Raw genomic sequence first — 26,723 nt, 5'->3', positions numbered from 1 at the left:
CGCGCCGTCACATGGCTCTGTCCTCGACGGTCGCTCGGCACAAACTCTCTGCTGATTTTTTCTTCCCGGCAAGCCGAATGTCTGACGTCATCAGCCAACCGCCGGGCGCTCGCCAAGTGGTATTTACGTGAAACACAATCGATGTTCTTAAACTCATAATCGATAGCTACCAAACGGCGTATAACTAATTAACAGAAATAAATATAATTAAAAAAATGTACAGATAAATTAACATTAATTAAAAAAGGCGTAAAAATACGTGAAATAAAAAACCATATAAAACTAGAGACCAGCAACAAAAATAAATTACAAGTAAAAATGTGGCCCTGCCGGCCACATGTCTTTAATCTGTAACTTATTAATGAATTCATTTGTGTTTGCATTTCATCAACTAATGACTTTTTATATCGTTGTAATAATTCTTTAATTCATTCGAGTGTTATGTTAGTCATGTAATCGCAGCGTGGCGCACCGCGAGGCAGGCCTCTCCCACGCCGGCCGATTTCCCCTCCCCTCCTCCACGGCCCGCGGGCCTCGGCTCGCTAGCGGGCGGAGGAGGGCAGTGGCGAACCAGACGCGGAGACGAGCAGACGTGCGCTCCGCTCCGCTCCGCTCGGGAGACGCGTTTCTTAGCTCTGAGTTCGCAGTCAGTGAAAACATCACGGGACTATCTCTGCAGCCGAGCTGCTCTACATCAGTATTCGTTATACCGCTGGACTTTTCTCAGTCTTTACATATCTTTTCGGGACTTAAGTTGCATACGTCATAGGCCGTGTATGTGCCTCTTCGAACCGCTGAACTATCTCGGTCAGCACGTGTATTTACTTGACCTTTTCCGCTTACGTGACGGGTCGCGTACGTGCTGTGCAGCACTACTGAACTTTCGTAACCGGTACGATTCGCTACGGAGTTACCTTCTCCGTCCTTTCGGGTCGCATCTTGAGGCCGAGACTTATTTCCGGGAGTCCGGGTCGCGGCGGGGAGGACGCTCGTTCCGCGACTTGCCGGCCATGCTGCGGCAGGATTTCTTTACGAAATAAAAGGGGCTCGTGAAAACGGACATCATCGCTTTATCCTTGGTACCACCTACCATTCCTCCTAACGACGTAACGTTTCCTCCAGGTCCCGTATTTTTTGGTCCCGGCCACGTTGGCCTGAACTCACTTTCTCACCGACGAGAGCTACATGGGCAAATCAGGACAGTTCACCACAGGAAATTAGGGACCATAGGCCGAGGGACGTCAAACTTATATCAACTTAATTTGCTTTATTATAAGCTAAAAACACGTTCCAGGTGCTCAATTAAAGGGTAGCACCTGGTAATTGGGTGCTTAAGGCTTAACAACTGTTTTATAGTATTTAATTATTTGAATTGTTGCATCAAGTTGCCGTCGTCCGGGGTCTCGGGCTCGAGTCCCGGTGCGGTTCCTAGCGGGAGTGGCTGTTGCAAATGTAATGAGTCCGGGTGGGCGCCAGACTAGCTCTGGTGCTAGTCGGTAGTTGGGTCGTGGGGTCGATTGCCCTGCGTGGCCCACTAGGACCGTCGGCGGTGTTGCGTGGGTTTGAGGAATTCCCTACTCGGCGGTGGTTGGGAATAGCAGGTTTAAAGAAGCGTACGCTGAAGTGAGGTAATAAATGACGTGCGTCATTTATTCAGTCGACAGTGGCTCTGGTGTAACGTTGTTGGTTAAACGCCACGTCGTACAATAGGTGACGTTACAAGATACAAATTACACAATTACACGCAACTGAGTCTGAGAGTTACTGAATTACCGTAGCACAAGTTTACAAAAGGAATGTTACACGAGGTTGCGTTATACAAGTTTACGAATGTTACGTGGAGAGATGCATCGCACAAGTTTACAAAAGAAATGTTACACGAGGTTGCGTTGCACAAGTTTACAAAAGAAAATGTTACACGAGGGTGCATCGCACAAGGTTACAAAGAAATGTTACAAAGTCACTAATTATTCCGTATTATCGTGTCCCTAGGTGTTTCTGAGCCTGGCTGCTCAACGAGGGGTGAGGGTGATTGGAGGCGGCCAATCCCGTAAATCTGCGTACTGAGGCGGTGTTCGCGTCCACGGCAGTGGAGCGCGGACCGCAGCTAAATTCGCTCAAAAGTTCCCTTACGGGGAGTGTCAGCGCCGGAGCGACTGAGATTAACAAAAGTTCTGTCCTCGGGAGTCGGCCCGTACCGAATAATGCACCTACCCCGCGGACCAAGTGTGGTGCAGGGGGGGGGGGGTGATATTTATGCGGCCGGATTAGGTCCTGGACCGAAAAGTTGGACCGGGTACACACGGAGAGATTATTAAAAGGGTTTGAAGAATGACTATATTTACCAGAAGTGAACTCGGTGTGGACAAAGGATGATGTCTCTCCGTGGGACGTGCGTCCGCCCCGGTCCACGAGTCGCGTTGAACTGGCGTCATGTCATGGCGTCCGGCCGAGGCTCGGTGGCCCTCGCGCCAGGGTTGACCTCATTACATTAATTTCTGATCTGATAAGTTAATAAGAGAATTTAATGATGTTAAATTCTTATATTAATTATAAAGGCTGAATCAAGGTCATTCGTCCCTTCTACGAATTGAAAGTTATTATATTTAAGAATTATTATGTTTGAATTTTTACGTCACACCAGCGACTGTTCGTCTCTTGTCAGATTGCTCTGGTGAGGTTAATGACGCAACACAAGGTTTGAATAATTATGTCATAAGGTCTGATTGATTGATTCAGGCAGAAGGCCGCCAGGGGAACACTCACACGCGTATTGCTGTAGTTACACACGTGAGTGCCCGGGCACTCCTATGTCGCACTTTCGTTGACCAACTTCAAATAATTACGTAACACTGTTTAATAATCTATGCTTGTTTTTTAATGAGGTTGGTTATAATGACGGTCTGTTTATTTGGGGGGGGCCGGGTTCTACCTTGGTTGCTGGTGGCTCGCCTGACTCGGGTGGGTCATGGCTAGGGGCGCGTTCCGTTAGCGGGGTTGAATACTGGCGGTTGCAGGTCGGGCTTTAGGGTGGCCTTCGGTCGGACGACGTCAAAGTTTCCGACTGTAAATTTATTAACATATTGTCTCACTGTGAACTGTTTTAGTTGGATTTCTCCTAATCTGACTCGATCATTGTCACGGGCACTTTAATTAAGGCCAGTGGCCGTGGTGACTGGTAATGAGGTTCGTTGTCTACTCTGTGCGTGCGGTGCTCGCACGTAGTAGCTACGACGTACTTGTTTAATGCCTGTGAATTAATAATTGTGTCCTAATGTCTTGTTCCTTAATGGTTTTATGGGGTCGAGCCCCCGGGGTTTTGTGCCCTGAAGTTTATTTGAGTCTAGTGGGTTCACGCCCGAGGCACTCGCCTGACTCATTCCCGCTGGGTTAGGGGTGCGCTTCGAAAACAGGATCTGGTACTAGTGGTGCGGAGCACGGGTTTAGAGGCCATGGTTGGGACGACGTCAACAGGTGCAGACAATTTACATGCTAGACATATTAAGATTAATAGAATGGGAAATTAATGCCACGAATATTTGTTTACAGACAGGTAAAAAAATTATTATTTCCAAAGAAGTTTTTAAATTTATTTATTTAGCCAATTTTTTTTAGTTAAAATGCATCAAGTTCAGTTTATAGTCATGAAACATATGACGCTCGTTTAATAATTGCCTTCTTTAAATTAAATTAAAACTTTTTAGACATAAAATATTACAAGATCGAGCATTCAAAGTGCACACGCCATCGGTGTAGTTGAAGTTTAAACTCACTTGGCGCGCTGCTAACACCGATTCGGTTGTAAACAGGGAAGATTCCTTGCTTTATACTCTCTCTATTCTATGGCATTATATAGGCGTGACTTTTGTCACGTGTGCGTAAATGTTGGTAAATAAAAGATAAATAAAATATATTTTGAGTATTGAATGAATATGGGACAGTCTACCAGTGTTGACGGTAGTTCCCCAGTTCCGAATACTTTGGGGTATTTACAAGAAGTTGTGCGTCACACGCGATTTTTAACAGAAATAGCTGGTCTTAGTTACGAAGAATTTCAGCAAAATTTGAATGATTTAAACAAGTTGTAAGTAAAAGCTTGCCAATTTGAATGTTTACTAATGTGGCTACATACCTGCAAAACAGTTTTTTATATATATTTTTTACGCCACGTGTTAAATACGTATTATTAATGTAGCTTGCGTGCCAACATTTCACAATTTGGTGATTTCACAAGAAAAATTCCGAAAATGGTGTTTTTGATTTCTACTTTTTCCAAAAAAAAAAAAACGGTAAATATTTACTTGGGCGGTATTTCCGAAAAAAAATGTTAAAAATCCGAAAATACCTTTATTATATGCTCTTCAACTTCCTCTTTTCATTAAAAGCGGCGGAGATTAGAAATTCCAAATACTTTAGGAGATATCGAATTTTTAAATTTCAGCACAAAACCAGCGCATTCCTGTGGCGTGCGTGCACCATTGTTTCTTGTTTACGTACGAGTATTTTTTTTTATTGGATAATGATGTCACGTGATTGTTCGTGATAGGCCAGAATTCAAATTAACTAATACGTGATTATTTATTTTTAACATTTTTTTTCGGAAATACCGCCCAAGTAAATATTTACCCTTTCATACTATTGTAGAGCATTTTAAATGTATATAACATAGCCTAAACGGCTGTTCAAAACTGTAAAATACCATTGGCAATTATCGGACGTCGCAGCTTTTTGGAACGAAAAAAATAATCGGAAAACATCGTTTTCACACACTACACACGTCTCTAAATTTACCCTGAAGGGATGGTTTCTTAATTCTTAATAGCTTGTAAGCTTCCATTGTCGCTGGCAGGGAGTGTCTGTGGAAGGTTTAGTAGTCTCCTGGCCGTTTTCATGGGAGTGTTTGTGAGGTTATGTTCCTGTATGTATAATTTATTTACATTATGTAATGATTTAAAATAATTAACTATAATAAACATTCAGCATATTTATTGATTTTAATTAGTAATTTAAATTTATATATCTTATATTACTGGTTAAAATAATTAATTTCATACACTTGTTCTTTATTTCAATACCGAATATTGAATATTTATGTAATTTTTTTTTCATTTTATTGAATTTATACTTTATTAACCATATTTGTAATGTCATTCCAATACGTTTATTATTTAATTTTTATTAATTATTAGCATGCAAAATTAAAGTTAGTGTTTTTGTTACGCCAAGTAAGTAGCTATAACTTCTAACGCCTGTATAGAAGTACACACACTTTTTTTTTTTTTTTTTTTTCAGGGTTTGTTTGAAACAAAGAAAGTGGAGAACTAGGTGTGTAGTGGGGAGGTTGGAAGCGGGATTTTTTTTTTTTTATTTCTTTCAGAAAATTGCAAAAAAGGTGAATCATTTGAAACGAATCTGTCGTGGAAGTTTGCAATTTGTGGAATTTGTAATTTTGTGTGGACACCCTGTTGATTGATTGATTGATTGATTGATTGATTGATTGATCGATCGATCGATCAATCGTTTTTCTGCAGTTAAGCCCAGTGGCAAGCAGACATCCCTATCTCTTTTTTTAACACTCCTGAAGAAATGTTCCATCTCCCCGAGTGTTCTCGTTGTTCGTTCTCGTAACCAGCGAGAGTTTCAACACTCTTTCTGTTCTCCTTCACTCTGTACACCTTTCTGAAGTTCTCCCTCCTGCTTTTAGGTTTCCCTCCCTCTCTCTTTCTCTATGCCATTCCCCAGCGTTAGAGTTGGCGGGAATCTTACTGCAGATCGGCGCGGGTGTTCTCCCGGAGGCGTGGTTGGTTCTTCGTTGCAGGACGCGGCAGTGCGTCAGCGCGGACGGCAAGCAGCTCCTGTTCGCAGTGAAGAAAGGCACGGACGCGAGCGTGCTGTGGAAGGGCACCGTCAGGGTGGCGTGCGTCAAGGTGGACCCCGGGACGAGGGCTGTCGAGTCGTTCCGGCTGCTCAGCCTCAGGGAGTTCCTCCGCGTAAGTCGCACCCCCTGCGGGGTGTCCGCTGGCCCTCGAAGTTGTGGTCGATTTACCCCTGTCACTCGGTGGCGAGTCAGGGTTGTCCACTTTGCTTCGCAAACACGTTTAACTTCTTACCTTATTTTGATATTTTACATTAAAATACAATTGGATACCTATGTTATGTGGAACAATTTCTCCTGGGAAAAAAATGTTCCTCAAAGTTGTATACGCATTTTCAAATTCAAATATTATTTTGGTAATCATACAGCTTTGCATCAGAAACGCAACCAATTCCTTTCTTTATTTTAATATTTTGTTTTAAAATTATTAAACCAGATGCGCTATAAGGAACAATTACCATAATTTTGTACTACTATCAGGGTAAATTCATCATGCTTTAAGAAAAATTCTATAAACTCAACTGGGCCCCACTGGTGCTAGGGCCCCGAAAATTTGCTTCCCCCTCTCTCCCCAACTTTTAATTTTTAGCTTGAAAATAACTAGGGATGGGCCTAATCAAATCCTTAGTACATATTCGAAGGATTCAATAGTCTACGAGAAAAAATATTCTTACAAAAATGTTTATAAAAGTTGTTTTTTTTTCTGCTAATCAATTCCTTATTCAATGGTTTTTATGAACTTGATGGTCTTCTCGTTTATCAGTCCTAGCATGAAATCACGTGGTAGTATACCGTTTATGGTTATTCGTATGTAGCCTTTATCTGGTATTAATTTATTGTTAGTACTTCATTCATTAAATAAATAAAAATTAGAAGTTGCCAAACCATAGAAACAGTTTATTCAGTATTTCGAAGAGAAAAAAAAGAAAAAAAAAACTTAATTTCTTAATTTTATTGATTCAGTGAATGATAAAATAAATTCAAAACTAAGGCCACAATACGAACGGTTACTCCAAAACTGTACACCACATGACAATGCATGGTAGGACTGGCATTTATATTTTGCCTTTTAAGTTCATAAAAAAACTGTTAAGTAAGGACTTGTTTATAAACAATTAAATGTGGTTACATTACAAAGTCATTTAAAATAACAAAGCAAAAACATGAGGCAAATTAAGTAGCTTGGCTTCTGGGTTGTAGCTGCGTCCTTGGCGGATAATTCACCGACGTTTCGGTCGACATTGCAGTCGCCATCATCAGGGAACAGTTACTGTAGGTAGGTAGGTAACTGTTCCCTGATGATGGCGACTCCAGAAGTGATGACAACTCCGGAGGGGGCTAAGGGAGCATCCCAACTTTCTGGTCAGCCGAGCGGGGTAGGGGGGGCCGCAGGTGGTACACATGCTGGGATGGGTAGCCCCAGCCACTTTGTACAGCCGAAAGCTCTAGCGCCCTTTCCCTGTTGCGTGTGCGGCGTGATCCGCATCCACGCCCGTGGGTGGGGGGGGGGGGGGGGGGGGGGGCCGGGGCGGTAGGGCCTTCAGGCTAAGAGCGCTGGGTCACAAAAGAAAAGAGGAGGGAGAGGGGAAACCCCCTTGCACGGCGTAATGACGATGGCGACTGCAATGTCGACCGGAAACGTCGGTGGATTGTCCGCCGAGGACGCGGCCAACACCCGGAAGCCGAGCTGCTCCGGGCGACGGCCCGTGAAAGGCCTGCGGACACGCCCCTCTGAGGCGCGCCGGCCCGCAGGTGTCGAAGACCCTCCGGTCGCAGCTGCTGGCGGCCGCCCAGGGCGCCGAAGACCGGCCACCGGCCTTCTCCGTGTCGGCGCTGCTCCGGGAGATGGAGCTGGGCGAGGACTCCGACCTGGACCGGCTGAGCGAGTGCTGCATCTGCCTGGAGCGCAGGCCGGAGGTGATGCTGCCCTGCGCCCACAGCTACTGCCTGCCGTGCATCGAGCAGTGGTGAGTCTTCCGTGCCGTCTTCCCCCACTCCCCTCTCCCTTTCCCCGCCCCGCAGAGGTCCTGAACCGCTGGTTGCTCAGACGTACAGTTCCAAAACTCGTTGCCGTTTTAATTGTTACAAGAAAGAAAAAAAAGTAAACGAGGCGTCACATCTTCGTGTGGTTCGACCGATACGCATCTTATTATTTCGTTGATAGGAAATTGATGTAATTTCTCAGATTCGGTGTCTTTCTTATGTATATCGACCGAAGCGTTCACCAGACTCCCGAGTATTATTTGCGAGTACGAAATATTGATTGTAATTGGACAAGATTGAATACGCGTTTGGTAGATTGCATTTTGCGTTGCAAAGGACGCGGCTTTGCTCAGTTTTTTTTTTCTGGTTTTTTTTTTCTTTTTTTTTTTTTTTTTTTTTTTTTTTTTTTTTTTAGAAATAATGTTTTTAAATACGAATTACATACTGATGAAATATGAATAATATTTTTCGATCTTACCGACATAATAATAATTAAAAAATGTATTTAAATAAAAAATAAATAGTGCAATTAGTTTAATATTTATTAGAAACAAAATATTACTCGCCAATAGATGTCAAGAAGGGTCATTTATGTTTAAGTTGACTATTGAAAACATGGATAAAACGACATTTTCTAAAAATGAATCCTGACTAGATCGATAAATAAATTCAAAACTAAGGCTACATACGATGCTTGGATGCGTGATAAAGAATAATTATCCAATTTTATAATTACTTCAACTGTCTCTAGTTGTCCAGAGACCTTAATGATGGTGTTGGAATATCACATTTGGTTGGAGAACGAAGTCAGTCAACACCTAAAGGGAATTTTTCCTCACTCTTTCGCTTAACCACGCAATTGAATGAATGTCAGTTTTAAACAAATCACATTCAAAATCTTCAAAAAAACGTCACCATACGTTTTATTTTAATTCCTACACAAATAAGACCTAATGTCCTTAAAATATACATAATTAAATGTGAATTTAGCTGTGAAAGGAAAGAAATGTAATATCTTGAATTTAATTTACGTCAGTAAACCCGGCTGAAACTTTATAAGTATTCTAACGTACAGCTTCTATTCCCTGCTGTGGACTGGATGATTTTGTGGATGGTGGTCATGAAAGTCCCGAAAGTAAGGAAACCGAGGGTTTGTCGCAAAAGTCACGAAAAGATGTCTAAATAAACAGTAAAGCTGCGGAACTTCACAAGCTTTAATTTCCAGCAATATTTTTTTGCTAGCTTGCATTTAGTTTCTCAGCACCTCACTTCAATTTACAGTCGTACGTAAAAATACAAATAGGTGGTGACTGTTCGCTTAAATCATGTGAAATTATCTGTTAATAGGTTCGAAAGTCAGTAGTTCATGCAAAATGTAGAAATATCTGTTAGACTTGTTTTTATTTTCTTATTTTTTTATTTTATTTGTCGTAAAAACAAGACCAGGAGCAAGCCTGCGAAGTCTAGGACCACTGCAGAACAAGATGGCTACCGTGTAAATTTCTTCATGTGAAAGTCTCTGTTATTTCTATTTTTCCGAGTCCATCCCGTGGTCCCACAGACATATACCAGTAGAACCCTGTTATAATGTTTTCCTGCTTATAATGTCATATTTTTAAAGTCCCAATATTTCCCCCATAAGTACAATGTATTTATTTCCTGCATATAACGTTCATAAATAGTGTAATTTCCTGCTTATAATGTTTGCTTTCTAACATTCAATAAATGGGGAAAAAAATGTTTTAAAACCAAATTATTCCAACACTTATGATCAAAAGTTTCCTTTATGTATGTTTATGTTTACAATCACTGCCATTTGCCATACAATACATGAAGTTTGATGAAATACAATTTTATGCAATATACTGAAGATACACAATGTTCATAGTTACGTGTCAGTTGGCACCCTTAGTCAACTCTTCTCTTCCTTGCCATTCCAGTGGGTATTCAGATGCACGTACATAGTCCTACGATATTTAAGTTGCCAACCATTGAGCGAGGGCATAACTAAAAGTGTTTTCTATTGCTTACAAATAATTTTTTTTTTTCATTCATATGTAGGAATCCCAAAATTAAACATTTTCAGGTGGTGAAGGAGTAGACGTTCTCACTCTTAATGTTGTCATCATGAATCGTGAGACAATTTTACAAAAAATGTGGCAGTGTATCTTTAAAGACAAACAAAATTTTACCAGGGAACAAGACGAAGTTGAAAAATTGTTGGCTTGTTTCGGAAAATTCATGTATCTTTGGTTTTAACATTAAAGTTGTTTACATAGCTTGGTGAGTCCATTGGTACAAAGCTCGAACATTGTTAAGTGCTAAATTGAGATTTCCTGCTTATAACATTTTCCTGCCTATAATGTTTTTTTCTTGTGCTCCCTTGAAAAACATTATAACAGGGTTCTACTGTAATAACGTTTTTGTGTCACCAATAAGAATTGTAGGAAAATTTTACTGGAGAGTCTGAAAGAGTCCCAAAAGTGGTTAACCAGGTATTTGAAGACACCCTGAAAGTAGACTAGCTGGGGTTCCTGCAGACAGGGAAGATCTGTAAAACAGTCAAAAACTCTGGGTATTTAAAAGGTGTCGTACAAACTTGGAAAACTCTCTTAAATCAACAAAACCTTGTTTTCAGAATAGCAGCTGTCACCAATTTCACATATTGTGTAGTATATTAGTGTCTTAAACCTGATTTTTATTTTGACCTGTTTTAATCATGAATTGTGAGCTGTTAGTAATTCATAATACTTGAAAATAATGAAACGTTAGGGGTATAAACAATGGTGTATTAATTTAAAACACAATAAACTATCCAAGTTAGATAAATCTAAATATGCTCGTATTTTTCAGACTAGTATTGTTGGTTACGCAAAAAAAAATAACAGTGAAAACTGTGTATTGTAATACATATAGCTGTTGTCTTGCCGGTTGCCTCAGGCGGGGAACTACGTGTCGATTTTCATTTTCATTGATTTATGATGAACGAATCTTGTTTAAACATTACTTTTAAAATATCTTCGAAACATTAAAAAAAAAAAATTAATCCAGTTCTTTTGTTAATTGAATTTGGTATTTGTATCCGAGCACAGGGTCGCCCACCGGGATATATGGTGTGAGTGGTGCCATTGAGAAAAATTTGGAGGTAATTGAAAAAAAAGCACAAACTTAATATTTAAGTGTTGGATTTGTATTAAAACACAGTTTTGATAAAAATGTTTTCATGGGATGTTAGTCCCTGTACCACTTGGTCTGACACTATCAAATTCGAAGACAGAAGACATAAGTAGGGATGGGGGGGTGGGGGGTTGGAATGTGCCATCATCTTTGGTGAGGGGGGTTTGGACACCCCTGTTTGAGAGTGTATGTCTTTACATACGTATTGAAGGAGCAAGGTCTCAGCCTGTGCTTATCTTGCCCAATATCAGGTTTGGAGAAAGCCCTAACCTATGACGAATGGCCCAATAATGGATTAGGAGCAAAATCTACACTTAGCTGTAGGAACAAGGCTTTCCCTTGTGCCGGAAGGTGCTATATCATTTTAGGAGCAAGCCATACTATGTGCAAGGCGAACTCATTTTGGGTGTAGTACAAGCCCTACTCTCTGCAGGGCATACCCATATCGGGTTAGTAGCTAACCCTACCCTGTGCTGTTTAGCTAAAATAATCGAGGTTAGGAGTACGACCTACATTTTTATAGGAGCCCGCTTATCGTTTTAGATGTAAGCGTTGCTGTGAGCAAAGTGACCCAATTTCGGTTTACGAGATCGGGGCTTTCCTGCCGCGGGGTCGGAGGGGCAGAGTGGATCGGCTTACCCTGTCCCTTGTCCCGCCCGCAGGAAGGTGAACAACAGCACGTGCCCGCTCTGCCGGGGGTACCTGGACTCCGACGAGGCGTGGGTCATCTCGGAGGCCCCCGGCGCGCACGAGGTGAGCAGCGAGCTGTCCGAGTCGCTGATGGCCCTCGCCTCCGAGCCCAAGCCGCCCTCGTAGCGGGGCCCCCGTCCGAGTATCCTTCCCCCCTCCCTCCATCCGAGAGCACGTCGCTGCAACGGCTCCCCGGCCCGGCCTGTTCTTGATCACCGTGCCGGACCATCGGACATCGGCACAGTTCCGGCCGTGACTACCAAACAAAACGTCGGCACGACACAGTGACGTTCAAAATGAGTTGCAATAATTAACCTGTAACGCGGCGAGGAAAAAAAATTAAAAAAAATAAAAGCATGAGCTTTTGCTTCCACGTACAAAAATAGATTCGGCCGAAATGAAATCCGTGCCCGATCGGCTCGATTGGGGCTGTGTGCCGATCTGAAGGACTGTCGGCTTGGAGACTGACTGACTGACAGACTGTTGAAAGGCAACAAGGTCGATGAAATTTTTTTTAAAAATTTATTTTGTCTGTCCGCTTCAAGACGAAGAGTGCATCTTACAAAGCAGAACATTTTGAGTTTTTTTTTTCTTCATGTGGAGCAAGATGAAATGTTGCTGGAAGAAAGAGAATTTTTGAAAAAGAAATTTTAAAAATTATAACACTATGCATAGTATAAAGCTGGAATCAACAATGCCACGACCAACACGACAGAACAAATCGGATTAGTAGTCAAACAACGTTCCGGTACGACAGAGTTAATAGTGTAGGGTCACGATATCATGACAACGTCAACACAACAAAATCTAACATGGCAGTCAGAAAATCTTTCCAAGCCAAATGTGACCATAAAATGCAGGACATAATGTGCCAGAAATAGTGTAGGCCTTATAGGAATCATTTATTGCCTCGTGATAGCTGAAGTGCATAAACAATATAACATTTAGTCATCTCTTGCACGAAGTGAGATTAAGTTTATTTGATGTACAAGGAAGCAAGATATAGTTATGTTGATAAGGGATATAAAATAATTCCACTTTTAGCTATGCTAAAAATTAAAAATGGGCATAATGAACAGTTGAAGTCACACTACAGATATGAAAGTGTACCCAACCATATAAAACTTTATTTCGTTTTTCAGCGTAAAGATTTACAAAGTACTAGTTAAATATTTTTTGAAGTTTAGTTATGTAAGGTTTTCGTTTTGCTTTCCATCGTGCGGCACAACACGACGAAATTAAAAATATAATCTACTTCTTGAAGACGATCAGCGCGTTTATTTTGTTGTGCTGACGTCATTGTGACCTTTGTTTTTTCATTGGCTACTGAGCGTGAGGGACCTGTCGTGGCATTGTGTCTCCATCTTTAGCATTATTAAGTGTATACAGGGGCGCAACAACTAAATTTACAAAGGGGGGGCTATATACCTTTTTATAAAGAAACATAGATCCCCCCTATTGAAGTGGGGGGTCCGGGGGTCCTCCCCCGGGAAAATTTGTATTTCAAGGTGGAAAATGGTGCTATTTTAGCAGTTTTATTATCTAAAAATTGATTACACAGCACTTCCTTTGCCCCCGTTTGCCTCCACTTCAAAGTTTCAGAGGGGGGGCAAAATACCCTTGCCCCCCCCCCCCCCCCTGTTGTTGCACCCCTGAGTGTATACCTTAATAATTGATAAAAATTTGTATGAAATACTGAAAAATTATAAATTAGGATATTTCAATTATTGTATGTTATACTGTGAATGGACTTAATATTAATTTGAATAAAATAGTAATAAAGAATACTTTTGACAAAGTTTATTACCATTATAGAAAATTTACATGAGCTGAATTTGTAATTTTGCAAAAGGAGGGGAATAATCAAGTTTCTAAGTTTCAGTACTTATATGTTTAGGAAAATAAGCTACCTACCTACCTGATTTTTGGATAGCTAGAAGAGATAAATAGTAAAGCTTAATGTGTGAATAGGACATTCATGACACTACTTATATACTACTTGCCATTTCCAGCATAGTTGATAAAAAAGATAGCTGTGTACTTAAATGTAAAAATATGTTGCATGTTACAGTACAGTTAGAGGTGTAGAAGTTTAAGTCCTGTTGTGTCTCCTAAGTGGTCGGGAAGGGAGTTGTAATCTCTTTGTAGACGTCAAGATTCCTTGCAAAAAACAACATTAAAACCGGTGGTTCTTGGTAGTGTTAACAGGTTCCCTAGACCATCACAAAAACCACCTGAAATAAGTTGATCCACAAGAATGATGAAACCACAACAAACACACAGAAAAACACGCCAAAATCAGCCAATCACAAATGTTGAATGCACGGACAGCACAGAGAATTCCGTGGAAGGAATTAGCAGGGAAAAACATCATGGTACAGACTAACACTGACAACAACGAGACAGTTGTAACAAGAACAGAAGATACAGACAAACCTTGGACTAGACATCGACAAATAGATAATCTGTACAACACAATAATGACGGCACAGATGAGCATGCCCGTATTTCTACCCTCTGATCTGAAAAATGCCAACTTTAACACCTGCACTGCGTTTTTGATTTTTACGGACACGTATTTATCCGCATCGGTATGCTGTCAGTTATAAACTATTTTGAATGACCTGCGGGACTCTTCTTCTTAAAATACTTTAGCTGATAACGTAGGTTTTAGTAATGGTTCCAAATTACTGTGTTAAATACCAAAATTATGTACTAAATAGATTGGAAAAAAATTTTGCTTTATTTGATAGTGCAACTGTTATTAGTGACTGATTTTTACTTTACGACATTGGAAAATTTTACAACTGCATACCTATCTACTTGATGATTTATATTTATTGTTCCCAGGAGTTAGACAGGCACATTTCAAATTATATTGTAAAAGTGTTGTATTCGTTGAAAATTGTGCTAACTTTGTGAATAAACAGAGTTCATAAAAAAATAAATAACCAATAACACTGACATGTTAAATGAAATTGGTCTAAAAATAAAATCATTATATCTTGTCTCTACTAATTACTGTTAATAATCTTGGTACTTATTATTTAATATCAAGCTATTTCTTTTTAACTCAATGGAATGTTATAGTGGGATCTGTAAGTAATCTTAAGACAATGCGTAAACTACCTAGTTTTAAAAATTTATTATAATTAATACAAGTATACAGTGATTTTTGTTGGTGATTCTTGAACTAAATTGTGTGTGAAAATAAAATTATTTTTGTGTGTGTAGTGGCTTGTTAACAGAAACTTATATGTTTTCTTCTGATCCCATTAATCAAATCAGTGCGTACAATATTGTTCAGTACCTATTTATGTGGTATGTCATGTGTAATGTTTTTTTCCATTGTGTTGCAATTTTATAATTTTTGTCAGCAAGTTATTTGTATGTATTCTTATTGTATGAATTACCTAAATAATTGTTGACATTAAACTGTTAATGTTGAAATGTGCTGTTCAGTATGAAAAGTTTTGATAATTCATCTTACAATCCTCTCTGTCTGTATTTTAAAAAAAAATAATGGATAGAGCATACAGAGTAATTGTACAATGTAGGAAGTGTTGGCTTGTCTTGTATGAATATGCATGGTCAGTGATATTAAATTGATATTTATTTTTTAATACTTTTTTTGGGGAAATTTTCCTATGAACTAAATGCATTCTGTTTGGCTTTCCATAAGCAACGAAGCAACCACTTTTCTCCTAGCGAATATTCTTAATGCAGAAACATTTTTCAAGCAGATTTCCTTCCATTCACGCTGAAAACTAGAAAAGTACAGGTGTGATGTTACTGCTCATAACGCGTATTTGATTTTACCCCAGCACTTGGAAAAAGGACTCAAGAACGGGTACAAGATTACACTGTGAATTGCGATAAAATTGAAATAACACCAAAAAGCAAGTTAATTCAAATTTTTTTAAAAATTAATCTTTTGATGTTTGAAATTCAAGCAAAAAATTGTACCAAAGTGTATGGATAAAAAAAAAAATTTGTTTTATTGTTCCAAATGTATCTGTTTTAGACCAACTTATAAATTATTTTATCACAAAAATGTGACATATCAATTTCACCATTATTTTGGTGGAGTAAACAAATACAAAACTGCTTTTATTAAAATAAAACTATAAAATCTTGTCTATACTCAAGAAAAGTGCAAAACTTTGGGGAAATTTTTTTAAATGTTAAGATTTTACAAGTGTTGAGTTTCTAATTCTAGGCATTGATAAAGGATAGAATGATGGAAATACTGTTAGAATTACCATAATTAATTAATTATTGAAACAATCAATTAATATGTGTTTAACATATCACCAACATAGAGGTCATTATAGATAATGAGTGGCGTTTCTGACCACTCGTATTCCGCGACGCCTGGTATTCATAGAAATCCCAAAGCGCACTGCTATTTTTTTTTGTCCTCTACTGTTCTCACACCTCTCTTCATTATTTTTACCTTTTAACATCATGCTACAATTATTACTTCATTCCATATACTAAGATTTTTTTTGACACTTGTAACAAATTTAGCACAAATTTTATGTTTGGATTTACATTGTAAGTTTTTTTTTAGTTGGGTCCCAGTTTTCTCGATTCCAAATTTTCAATTATAGTCACAAAGAGGACCTCAAATCTTCCCCTCGAATGTGAATCTTTGTCTCAAGGGTGAAAAATAATAATAATAATAATAATATACACACTGTGAAACATTAAATTGGTCTTGAAGTATTAAAACTTAAAATTTTAAGAAAAAAAAATCCTGGTTCAATATGTACAGTTACATATTAAAAATACAGTATCTTGGAGAATGGTAGTATGATAATTACAAAAAAAAACCATAGGCTTTATAAACTTTGGAGTCATTAGTGTTGAATTTTTTAATATGCTTCATTGCCTCCAATATTTTTCTTCATATATTGTTTCTTCATATATTGTTTCTTCGAATCTGAAATCTTTCATACACTAGTGTTTCGATGTTATTTGAGGATTGAAAGATTTTGCCAGGACATCCCTAATAAAAAGCTGAATACATTTACAATAGTTAAATAGTTAGTTTGCCAAAAATAGTTTTTTTTTAAAGTAGCATAATACAAAGTATGAGATAAACTGGATGAATTAAAATAAGTAATGCAAAGGACTGTTGGATTTAAAATTCAAATTAATACTTCTTATTTAGATTGACTAGTTTTTTTCCACTTTTTGGGAAATAATGCATGCATTTTGTGATGCTATTATTAATTGTTTTCATAATGTATTTATTTAAACATGGTTCCATGTCAGCCTACAATACATGAGAATTTTTTTTTTTTGCAATGTGTCGTGTGTTTTTGATTTAATTATGAATATCATGAGAAAAAAAAAATAGTGAGAATGGGGGAAATTTTGATTAGAGAATAAGGCAGGAAAGTTTGATTTTATTTGATATCATTTTCACGAAGGTCAGCGTTCATTTTTATTGGCGTAGAGGTTTTGCACGGTCACTTCTGCATCCAGCGCTTGCAGACTTCCACATGCTCCTCCAACGAGTGTCGCGTTTCCATCACAGGCTTCGTCTTCTCCATGGCTTCCCTCCACGCCAGCTGCAGAAACAAGAAGAAAAAAAATTGGTTGTCTGCAGGGGCGCAACAGCAGGGGGGGGGGGGGGGGGGCAAGGGTATTTTGCCCCCCCCCCCTCTGAAACCTTCAAGTGGGGGCAAACGAGGGCAAAGAAAGCGCTGTGTAATCAATTTTTAGTTAATAAAACTGCTTAAATAGCACCATTTTCCACCTTGAAATACACATTTTCCCGGGGGAGGACCCCCGGACCTCCCCCCCCCCCTCGTTTAAATAGGGGGGGATTGATGATTCTGTATAAAAAGGTATATTGCCCCCCCCCCCCCCCCCCCCGCCTTTTGGATATTTAGTTGTTGCGCCCCTGGTTGTCTGTAAAGTCGGTTTACAGACGATAGTTTAACGTGACGTCATAACAAAACATTGATGAAATTATTGCATACTTTCATGAATACAATTGAATAATTTCTATTGAATTATCACTATTCTGTATGGATACAAAGAAGGAGTGAAATGAAATCTACAATTTAATTGATAAATTTACTTTTATTTGCACTCATTAATTCAAATTATGTTTATTACTTTAACGAAAATATTATTTTGACAGTAACTTTTATACATGTTTGCTATTTAACTTCTTCCAATCTGTGTTATTCTGTTAAGGACAGGACGATGATAGGAAAAGTAGGAAACAAATGGGAGTGTTTCAAGTTTAATGTGCCTCGAAAAAGTCAAATCGATGGTTGTTCCAATCGAGTGGAAGAGAGATAAATGCGGCGCAAGCGTACAATGAGGGTAACGGGAAACAGCGTAATGGGACAATGTGCGTAAAGGGACACTTTTTCGTGCGTGCAGCCGGCGTTCATCGATTTATCAGACGTCACGTCAAAAACCACTTTTTAGAGACTAAAACCACCCCTAAGTGAAGATGAGGGTGCCTACAGGTCATGAAAGTCACAAAATAGTAACAAAAAAAAGCGAGAGATTCTTTCAGTACCCGCTAGTGATGTGTGAACATCTAACCTCAGTAACGAGAAAATTCACGTGTTCTTATGTCGCAAATACACTTGTAATACGAAACTCGTACACAACATTTAACATAGAATTCTTTGAAATAAAGCCTGTAATACCTATGATTTATTAGCTGGGAAAATTTGTGAAAGCATTACCAAAACTGCACTATCTTTTATGTATATTTCAAACTAAATGTTGCAGTCCAATAGATACATTAAAACATAATCAACCTGAAATATTTCAACACTTGAGTATACGTATTTATTTTTTTGTTTTTGCTTAAAAGACATAAATCAGTCTGTAAATCCTTCCATACAGACAGACAGTATTGAGCTGATTCGACATTTAAGATATAACAGTAAAAATTTCACTACATTTTTTTTTTTTTCAACATGGCATTGAAATTATGTATAACAATTTCTTGTGTCTGTACTGTATGACAAACACTACACTGTCTGTTCATTTCAAAGTAAAATAAGGACTGTGAAATTTGTAAAGTGTATTTTTTTAATTTGTCATTTCAAACATGTTTTCAGTATTAACAACACAACATTTTACTTACATATAGAGCCAGTGGCGTAGCCAGGATTTGTGTATGGGGGGTGTTAAGAAGCATGCCGCTCCCCCCCCCCATGTTTTACAGCGGGGGGTCCAGGGGTCCTCCCCCGGGAAAATTTGGATTTTAAGGTGTAAAATAGTGTTATTTTAGCAGTTTTCGGTACTTAAATTTAAATATTGTAATGGTAAAATTTTTTATTAATTTTAATATGAAATTTGTTTGAGTGATGAATAAGAAATTAATTAATGATTTGGTGCTAAGGGGGGGAGGGTGGGTTTGAACCCCTAACCCCCCCCCCCCCTGGCTACGCCCCTGTATAGAGCTAAGCTCCCTACAAAAAAAAAATTGTTTCCATAAATTATTTTAGATTCAAAATTATCTTTGTATTATTATTATTATTATTAGCCAAGATGTCTTTCAGCCTGTGCTAAAGGTTATCCAACCATGACACTCGTACATACCATATTCTTCGGCGGAGTCCTGTCGGAAGGCGGAGGGCGGTCTATGCCGTGCAGCATGGCTGGAACACGGAATCGCTCGAACCAGGGCCAGATCATGTAGTCTACCGTCCCTGGGGTCTCTCCTGGAAGCAAACAAACAAGCAGACACGACGATCAATTTTCCATTAAGCTTGGTCTTGTTAACTTTTTCATACGTACGGAACGTTTCCAAAAAAAATAAAAAATCATCCGCGTCCGAAAAGGCTAAAACTCTCACATGATGGATCCTAATAAATTTCAAAATTAATTTTAAAAAAAATATTGGTTGTCTGTAAAGTCGGTTTACGGACGATAGTTTAACGTGACAACGTCATAACAAAACATTGATGAAATGATTGCATACTTTTATGAATAAAATTGAATCATTTTTATTATAATAATAAAAGAATAAATACTTGAAATTATACTAGCAATCAGATTTTTAGAATGCAAGAATAATTAACCTTTATTGCCGGAATTGTTGTTGTAATAAGCGATGAAAACCGAATTAACTTTTCACTTCACTTTATAAACAGTCGACGAAACAGTTCACGTGTAGATGACTTGTAATTAATTTTAAAAACTGGCGTTTAGCTATAAAGTTTAAATATAATTATGAACAAGTTTTCATATACTTAAATAAAGTGTAATCAAATATCTATCATCACCATAATTTTTTAGTCAGTTGTAACATAGGTAACCTATTATTACTGCACTCGACGACAGCGTAACGGAACAAATTTAACGGGACACATTTTCGTGCGTGCACCCGGCGTTCATCGATTTATTAGACGTTGCCACGTCAAAATACACATAGAAATTCATGATAGTCAAACCCGTGGGGTTTCTTTGTTGGCTTCTTCACATGTTTGGCACAGTTCAAAACATACAGGATTCAGTCTGTACGTGCTCTTCGCGGATTTATTCCATGTGTAGGGATGAGATACGACATATTTCTTTCACGCTTTGCGTTTGGTGACGAGGACACGTTTCATCTCAGTGGAAATGTTGAACTGTTTTAAAGTACGAATGTGAGAATCACGGCATCCACATGCACATGCCAAAGTTGCGCAAAAAAGGGGATATCCAAAACTTAATGTGCTTAGTACTGTTACCCAAGAAAAATTGTACAATCCGTAAAAAAAAAAAAATATATATATATATATTTTTTACAGGAATCTTAACATCAGAAAATGTTGCAGGAATGCATTTACAAGCGGATTCCAGGACATGTAGGTACATTTTCGAACAGGAAGGAGCACCATCATACTAGAACATTCATTTCTGACAATTTCTTGAAGATGAGCTTTAACTGAAATGAATCGGCCGTAAGGATTAGACCCATGTGGATTTGTGCATTGAATTTTTTTTTTTTTTTTTTGGCGTGACAACGTTTAATAAATCGATGAACGCCGGCTGCACGCATGAAAAAATGTCCCGTTAACGCACATTGTCCCGTTACGCTCATTGTACGCTTGCGCTGCATCTATCTCTCTTCCACTCGATTGGAACAACCATCGATTTGACTTTTTCGAGGCACATTAAACTTGAAACAGTCCCATTCGTTTCCTACGTTTCCTATCATCGTCCTATCCTTAACAGAATAACACAGATTGGAAGAATTTAAATAGCAAACATGTATAAAAGTTATAGTTAAAATAATCTCTTTGTTAAAGTAATAAACATATTTGAATTAATGAGTGCAAATAAAAGTAAATTTATCAATTAAATTGTAGATTTCACTTCACTCCTTCTTTGTATCCATACAAAATAGTGATAATTCTATAAAAATGATTCAATTTTATTCATAAAAGTATGCAATCATTTCATCAATGTTTTGTTATGACGTTGTCACGTTAAACTATCGTCCGTAAACCGACTTTACAGACAACCAATTTTTGTTTTTGCTCATTTGGGCCTTTTGAAATTGGATTATAGTTTTATACATCTGTAAACTGAATCTAATGCAGTTTTTAAAATAGGTACACCTTTTTATTTTCCCTTAAAGCATTATTAACCACTCATTTCCAAATGTTTGGTTTTCACCATTTGGCAAAGTGGAAGTCAAAGCTTAATGCAAAGTTAAAACCAACTTCATGTCGAGAGTATATGCTTTATCCCAATGCAAGTACCTTTTTTAAGAATTTTTTTATGGAAAAGATAAAGCCCAAGGTGAAAGATATTCTTAAAGAAATAAAGAATGAATCTAGTGTTTATCAATAGCAACTTGGAGAAGTTACTCAAAAACGTACTTTTAAGTCCCTTATGATACTTGAAACAACCACGGTATAACCAAATAATATGTTTTTTTCTATTGTGCAAAAAAAATATTAACTTGCCTCCAAGAAATGTGGTTCCTCTTTTCTGAAGTTCCTCATCAAATGCTTGAAAGAACTCGCGGCCTTTTTCTGATGGCTTGTGGTCTTTGTTCTGGAGAGCAGTGAAAAAATTCTCCATCACCTGTCAAGTATAAAAATACAACATTTGAGACCAACATTGTAGGAAGCAGAACTTTTCTTAGTAAACTCTTGAAGTAAATAATAATTTATTTCTATCTATTTAATGAGGGTGGTAAAAATTAACTTTTAAAAAATACATTAATATAACATATTTAATTATCAAGAAATCATAAATCCCGCATGCCAACACACTTAAGACATCCAAAATGTTTTGAAAATTGATTTTTTTCTCTTTCCTCATAAAAACTAATTTTGGAAATGTTAAAAATAATTTCAAACAACATGCAACACAATGGTTGCCAACAATTTTAATTTGAATGCAAGCTGATTGTATTGCCCATAAAACATTTTGGCTTGCTGTAAGCGTACACAGTGAAGAAACCTTCCGTGCAAGCTTGCCATGTTAAAATTGTTTTAAGTCTAATATAGATGATTATGACATAATCTTGCATTCAAAAACTTGTAATAAGATTGTGTTATGCTTCTCAAGTTAACGAGATAACATTTATTCAAGCTTGATAAAATATAATTAGGATTAGGCCTTATAATGGCCAGCTTGATTCGATGTTGCAAAAAGCTTGGTAGCAAGCTGATAGTTACTATTTGGTGACAAGCTCGTCACAGCAAATTTGCAGCAATCTATAAGATTGTAAACTAGGTAAAACACCTCACTGCAGCTCTACAAGCAAATGGTTACTCACGCCGCGAAATCCAGCAGAGCTTAAAAAAAACAACTTATCTTTAACCTTTTAAATATTACTGTTGATTGGAGCCAAATGTTACTAACTGGGGTCAACAGGATAATGACCCCAATATCCCAATTCCCTGTCCAGCCGATCCTGGCCGTGAAATGTTCGTTGCAAGGGTGTGATGTTTCCCAAACAGCTCCAGTGGTTCAGATCAGGGGCGCAACAACAAGGGGGGGGACAAGGGTATTTTATCCCCCCCCCCCCTCTGAAACCTTGAAGTGGGGGGCAAACGGGGGCAAAGAAAGTTTTGTGTAATCAATTTTTAGGTAATAAAACTGCTTAAATAGCACCATTTTCCACCATGAAATACAAATTTTCCCGGGGGATCGATGATTCTTTATGAAAAGGTATATTGCTCCCCCCCCCCCCCTTTTGGAAATTTAGTTGTTGCGCCCCTGGTTCAGATATGTACATTTTAGACATTCAACATTAACTTTCTTAAACAACATAATGTCCCCGCAAACATTACTGAAACATTCGTGAAAATTTTTGGTTGCGCTCTGATGGAGGGTCGCCTACCAGTTCGAACTTCTTGAGCAGCTCGAAGTTGCTGTCCCGCAACGCCGGGTCGGAACCCTGGCCGGGGTACTTCTCCTGCAGGAACTTGAAGACGTCCCCCTTGGTGAGCGTCCTGCCGTCGTCCGTGCACAGCGCCGGCTCCTTGTGGTCCGGCTGCACGGAGTCCCACCACGCCGGCTTGTCCCACGAGCTCGCCGAGTACACGTCGTGAGGCACGTCCCGCGCGATCAGGATCATCCGTATGCGCTGGCAGTACGGGTTGTACTCCGAGCCGAACAGCTGCACCTTGCCCGGGGTGACCGGGGGCTTGGGCGAGCCTGCGAACAGCGTCCCGCCGTTTTGAGGGCCCAAGTAGAGATGGGTTGCAGAGTATCAATCTTCTACTTTGTAACTGATACACGCCTGTATCAAGTACTGCAAACGAGTACACTATTCAAGTATCAAGTGCTTTAGTATCAGTTTAGAATTCGCCTGGAACAACACCACAGCCAATGTGCGCAGAACCCGATCGCAGATGACGGTCACTTTGGGCGGAGCTTGTGAAAGGGGAGGGAGCGGCACGACGAATAAGGGATGAAGAAGGGAAATAATGTAGGGGTGGAAGCGCAGGGGAGGGCGTTTAAGGAGAGGCGCAGAGCGAAATTGTTACGAGTCGTTTTGTTTTTGTCCCATATCAAAGTACGCTCAGTGCGCAGTGCGTTTTTCTTGCGAAGACTGAAGACTCAGATTACGAAAGGCGTGGAAAGAGAACACCGATACTTTTTTTCGACTACGAAGAATGTAGAATGAGAAAAATGATACCTTTTTACCAAGAACGTGGAAAGAGAAAACTGATACCTTTTTACACTGGTGATGACGGCACGGAGGATGTGTAACCTGTAACGAGAATTCTGAATACATTGTTGCTTCCTGGGACCGCTACTGCTGTTGCTGATACATAAGTATCAGGTACTTGTAACCAGTACATTACTGTATCAGTAACTGGTTGGAACTGATACCGAAAATTGCTGTAACAACCCACCTCTAGGCCCAAGTGTCCAACCCCCTTCTGCATGGTTGATTCTTTCTGCCCCCGCCCGACTCTTCTTACCTGGACTTTTTTTCCCCCTCTCTTGACCATAGTAGTTTTCTTTGCTTGCTTTAATACAATACCCGGGCCCAGGGTTTTCCCCTGTGTCTGTGCAGGTTTTACCTGGGTCACATTGGTTAGCTTTTAAGGCCAGGCAACCTAAGCCATGGTTGAAACATTGCCATGGCTGGCCAATAAACCCCAAATAAGCACACGATGCACTCGCCCTTGTTATGCATGGTTAAAAACCCCGCATGGTAGAGTGTACAGACACACTTAGGTCCTCCCCTAACCTGGACACTCCCCTTACACGCTTAGATTAAATTAGTCTAGGAAAAAAAAACTTTTGGAAAATAAAACACTGTGTCGGCTCCACATGTGTGCTAGCAGTGGCGTAGCTAAGGTGACCGGCACCCCTGGCCAGGCTTGAAAATAGCCCCCCCCCCCCTCATGGATTAAAAGAGAGGGGGGAGGGAGGGTTCAGTAACCGCGAAACCGTCGTGGCGCCCACACCCCCTCCCCCCTTTCGCCATTACTGGCCAATATCGTCATGGCCAAATTTGAAGAGATTGCAATCAATTCCTCCCCCCCCCCCCCAAACCTACATTCTGGTACAGGTATGTCGATGACACATTCGTAGTCTAGAGCCATGGAGTGGAGAGACTACATAATTTCCTAGACCACCTCAACAGCCTCCACTGTGTGCTAGAACCGAAGCCTGACACTCGAATAACAAAAAAAAAAAAAAAAAAACTGTATTTTGAAAAATTGAATGAAGGTATGCCCGGGAAGTACACAGTTGGTACAAAAAATTGCCGAAATCAAAACAGCACAGAGTCTTCTTACACAGTTCCCTAATCCTCTTTCTCTCTGGCTTTGTTTTGGTGCAACCCACCCCTGCACGTTGCAATTTCCGTTTTGCTCCGATGAGTCTTCGCCTCGACTTTTCAACATTTCAAAGTTTAGGGGGGAAAAAAGCAATGATGTAGTGTTTACCTGGCCCAACCCGAAAACAGATAAGAGCAGGTAGGAGTGGATCCTAGAAGGAGAAGACTTTGAATTATTATTTTTTTGCCCCTTACGGCCTCTTGACTTCCGATCTCAACTTAACACTGCAAAAAAATTGTGTCTTCTGATAAAATTGTAAACAAAGTTGTGTCCAGCCCAAAAATAGAAAGGTGAGGAGGTGGCCATTGTTGGGCATCGGACAGAAGAAAGGTCGTTTTTCGGAATACAACCTCTTTCATGGAGGATCCTCCATGGTTCCATAAAGTAATAAATAGTAGCAAAAGCAAACACATCAGTTTTTAAAAATATTTCCCCTCGAATAAATAAATTGTAGATTCTTTTTTTAAAAAAAGAAGAAGAAATATGGCAGCGTCAATCGCTAGCCGTTACGAAAACTGAGGAGCAGACAAACACAAGAAGCGTCACGAGAATTCCCGTAGCATCACTGCTGCGTCATTTCTACCTCTCCCCTGCCGTCTCCCCTTCCGGCCGTCACAACTAGCATAGGCCTACAGCATGCTCCGCTACGTACCTGTCTTCCCATTCGACCGCTAGCGCATGCGTTGGAGTGGCGTCGCCGCTGACGCACTCTCCTCTACCGGTTCCCCCACCAAGTACCTGACTATTCCCCTCGTGCGATCGGAATTTTCGTAACGCTCAAAAAATTGTTGTCCCGTCAGTAAAGAAGTTTCACTTCAAAAAACTTTCAAAGATTTCAATGACGCGATTTAACAAAGTTTGATAGTTAGAAATTTTTTTAACAGGCTAACCAGAGTATAATTCATCAGGAAAGAATGTTCAGATTTATTAAACAAAATTTGCAAAAATCTGATGAAAATTTAGGTTACAGGTTGGCTTAAAAAAAGTTGTATCAAAGATTTTGAATTTCAAATTTTCCTGGGTGAAGCCACTGAACGTTTTCTTTTCTCTGGGGGAGGGGGCGGATGTTCCTTTTCCCCAATCCCAAGTCCCCGGTATAGCCCTTCTCAAAAATATTACGGACCACAAAAGCAAAATGGGCAAGGTCTAGGACCACCAATGGCCAAAAAAAAAGAAAAGAGTCTCATACATCCGTACCTGCAGTAAGCTTAATCACGCCCATTGTACGTCTCTGTGAGATTTGAGTGTTGCTTACACGACTTTGCACCAGCGCCACCGCCGCAGAACTTATATGCTTTACGTTATCACGGAGTCAAGGCCTTCTTATTGGTCTTAAAAGAAGCGCTTAGAGCTGATACACTGTTCATGCAAGGCAAAGGTCTTCCAGCGCCTACGTACATGTCTAGCTCTACAAACAAACCCATAGACCTGTGATAAAAAAAAGGGCAAGTTGCCGAGATGAAGAATCTTTCGCCCCGTCACGTGAACTAGCATGATTGGAGGTATTGTGCATTGTGCATGGTTAAGTCCGTTAAAGCTGTTAATCTCCTGCACGTGGTGCCTTTTATTCTTTCCACCTACCAGTGTTAACAGAGATACACGCGTGATCCCTTTGTTAAGTCAGTAAATGCAAGGGTTGTGGTTTCATTCCCAACGACTCGGCATGACTCAAAAAAAAAATAAAAAAAAAGATCTTTTAATAGGTATGTCCA

The 26,723-nt window shown here is 39.4% G+C and overlaps 2 protein-coding genes across 2 annotated transcripts; one reads left to right on the top strand and one right to left on the bottom strand.

Moving 5' to 3' along the window:
• Positions 1 to 1,394: 1,394 nt before the first annotated feature.
• Positions 1,395 to 15,348, top strand: LOC134540775 (RING finger protein 141-like). Its single transcript, XM_063383693.1, has 4 exons — positions 1,395 to 4,084; positions 5,819 to 5,990; positions 7,628 to 7,842; positions 11,698 to 15,348. The coding sequence occupies exons 1-4, from the start codon at positions 3,927 to 3,929 to the stop codon at positions 11,849 to 11,851; spliced, it is 699 nt and encodes a 232-aa protein (XP_063239763.1). The 5' UTR covers positions 1,395 to 3,926; the 3' UTR covers positions 11,852 to 15,348.
• A 1,771-nt stretch (positions 15,349 to 17,119) lies between these two features.
• Positions 17,120 to 26,319, bottom strand: LOC134540776 (pyrimidodiazepine synthase-like). Its single transcript, XM_063383694.1, has 5 exons — positions 26,209 to 26,319; positions 23,055 to 23,371; positions 21,667 to 21,787; positions 19,310 to 19,431; positions 17,120 to 17,304 (listed from the first exon to the last, which is right to left on the bottom strand). Exons 1-5 carry the CDS (start codon positions 26,231 to 26,233, stop codon positions 17,203 to 17,205), a joined length of 687 nt encoding a protein of 228 aa, XP_063239764.1. The 5' UTR covers positions 26,234 to 26,319; the 3' UTR covers positions 17,120 to 17,202.
• Between the last annotated feature and the right edge of the window lie 404 nt (positions 26,320 to 26,723).

Source organism: Bacillus rossius, chromosome 17, assembly GCF_032445375.1.
Source record: "Bacillus rossius redtenbacheri isolate Brsri chromosome 17, Brsri_v3, whole genome shotgun sequence".
Taxonomy (NCBI): Eukaryota; Metazoa; Arthropoda; class Insecta; order Phasmatodea; family Bacillidae; genus Bacillus; species Bacillus rossius.
Note: the sequence above shows the minus strand (reverse complement) of the source record. Positions and strands in the feature narration are given on the sequence as shown.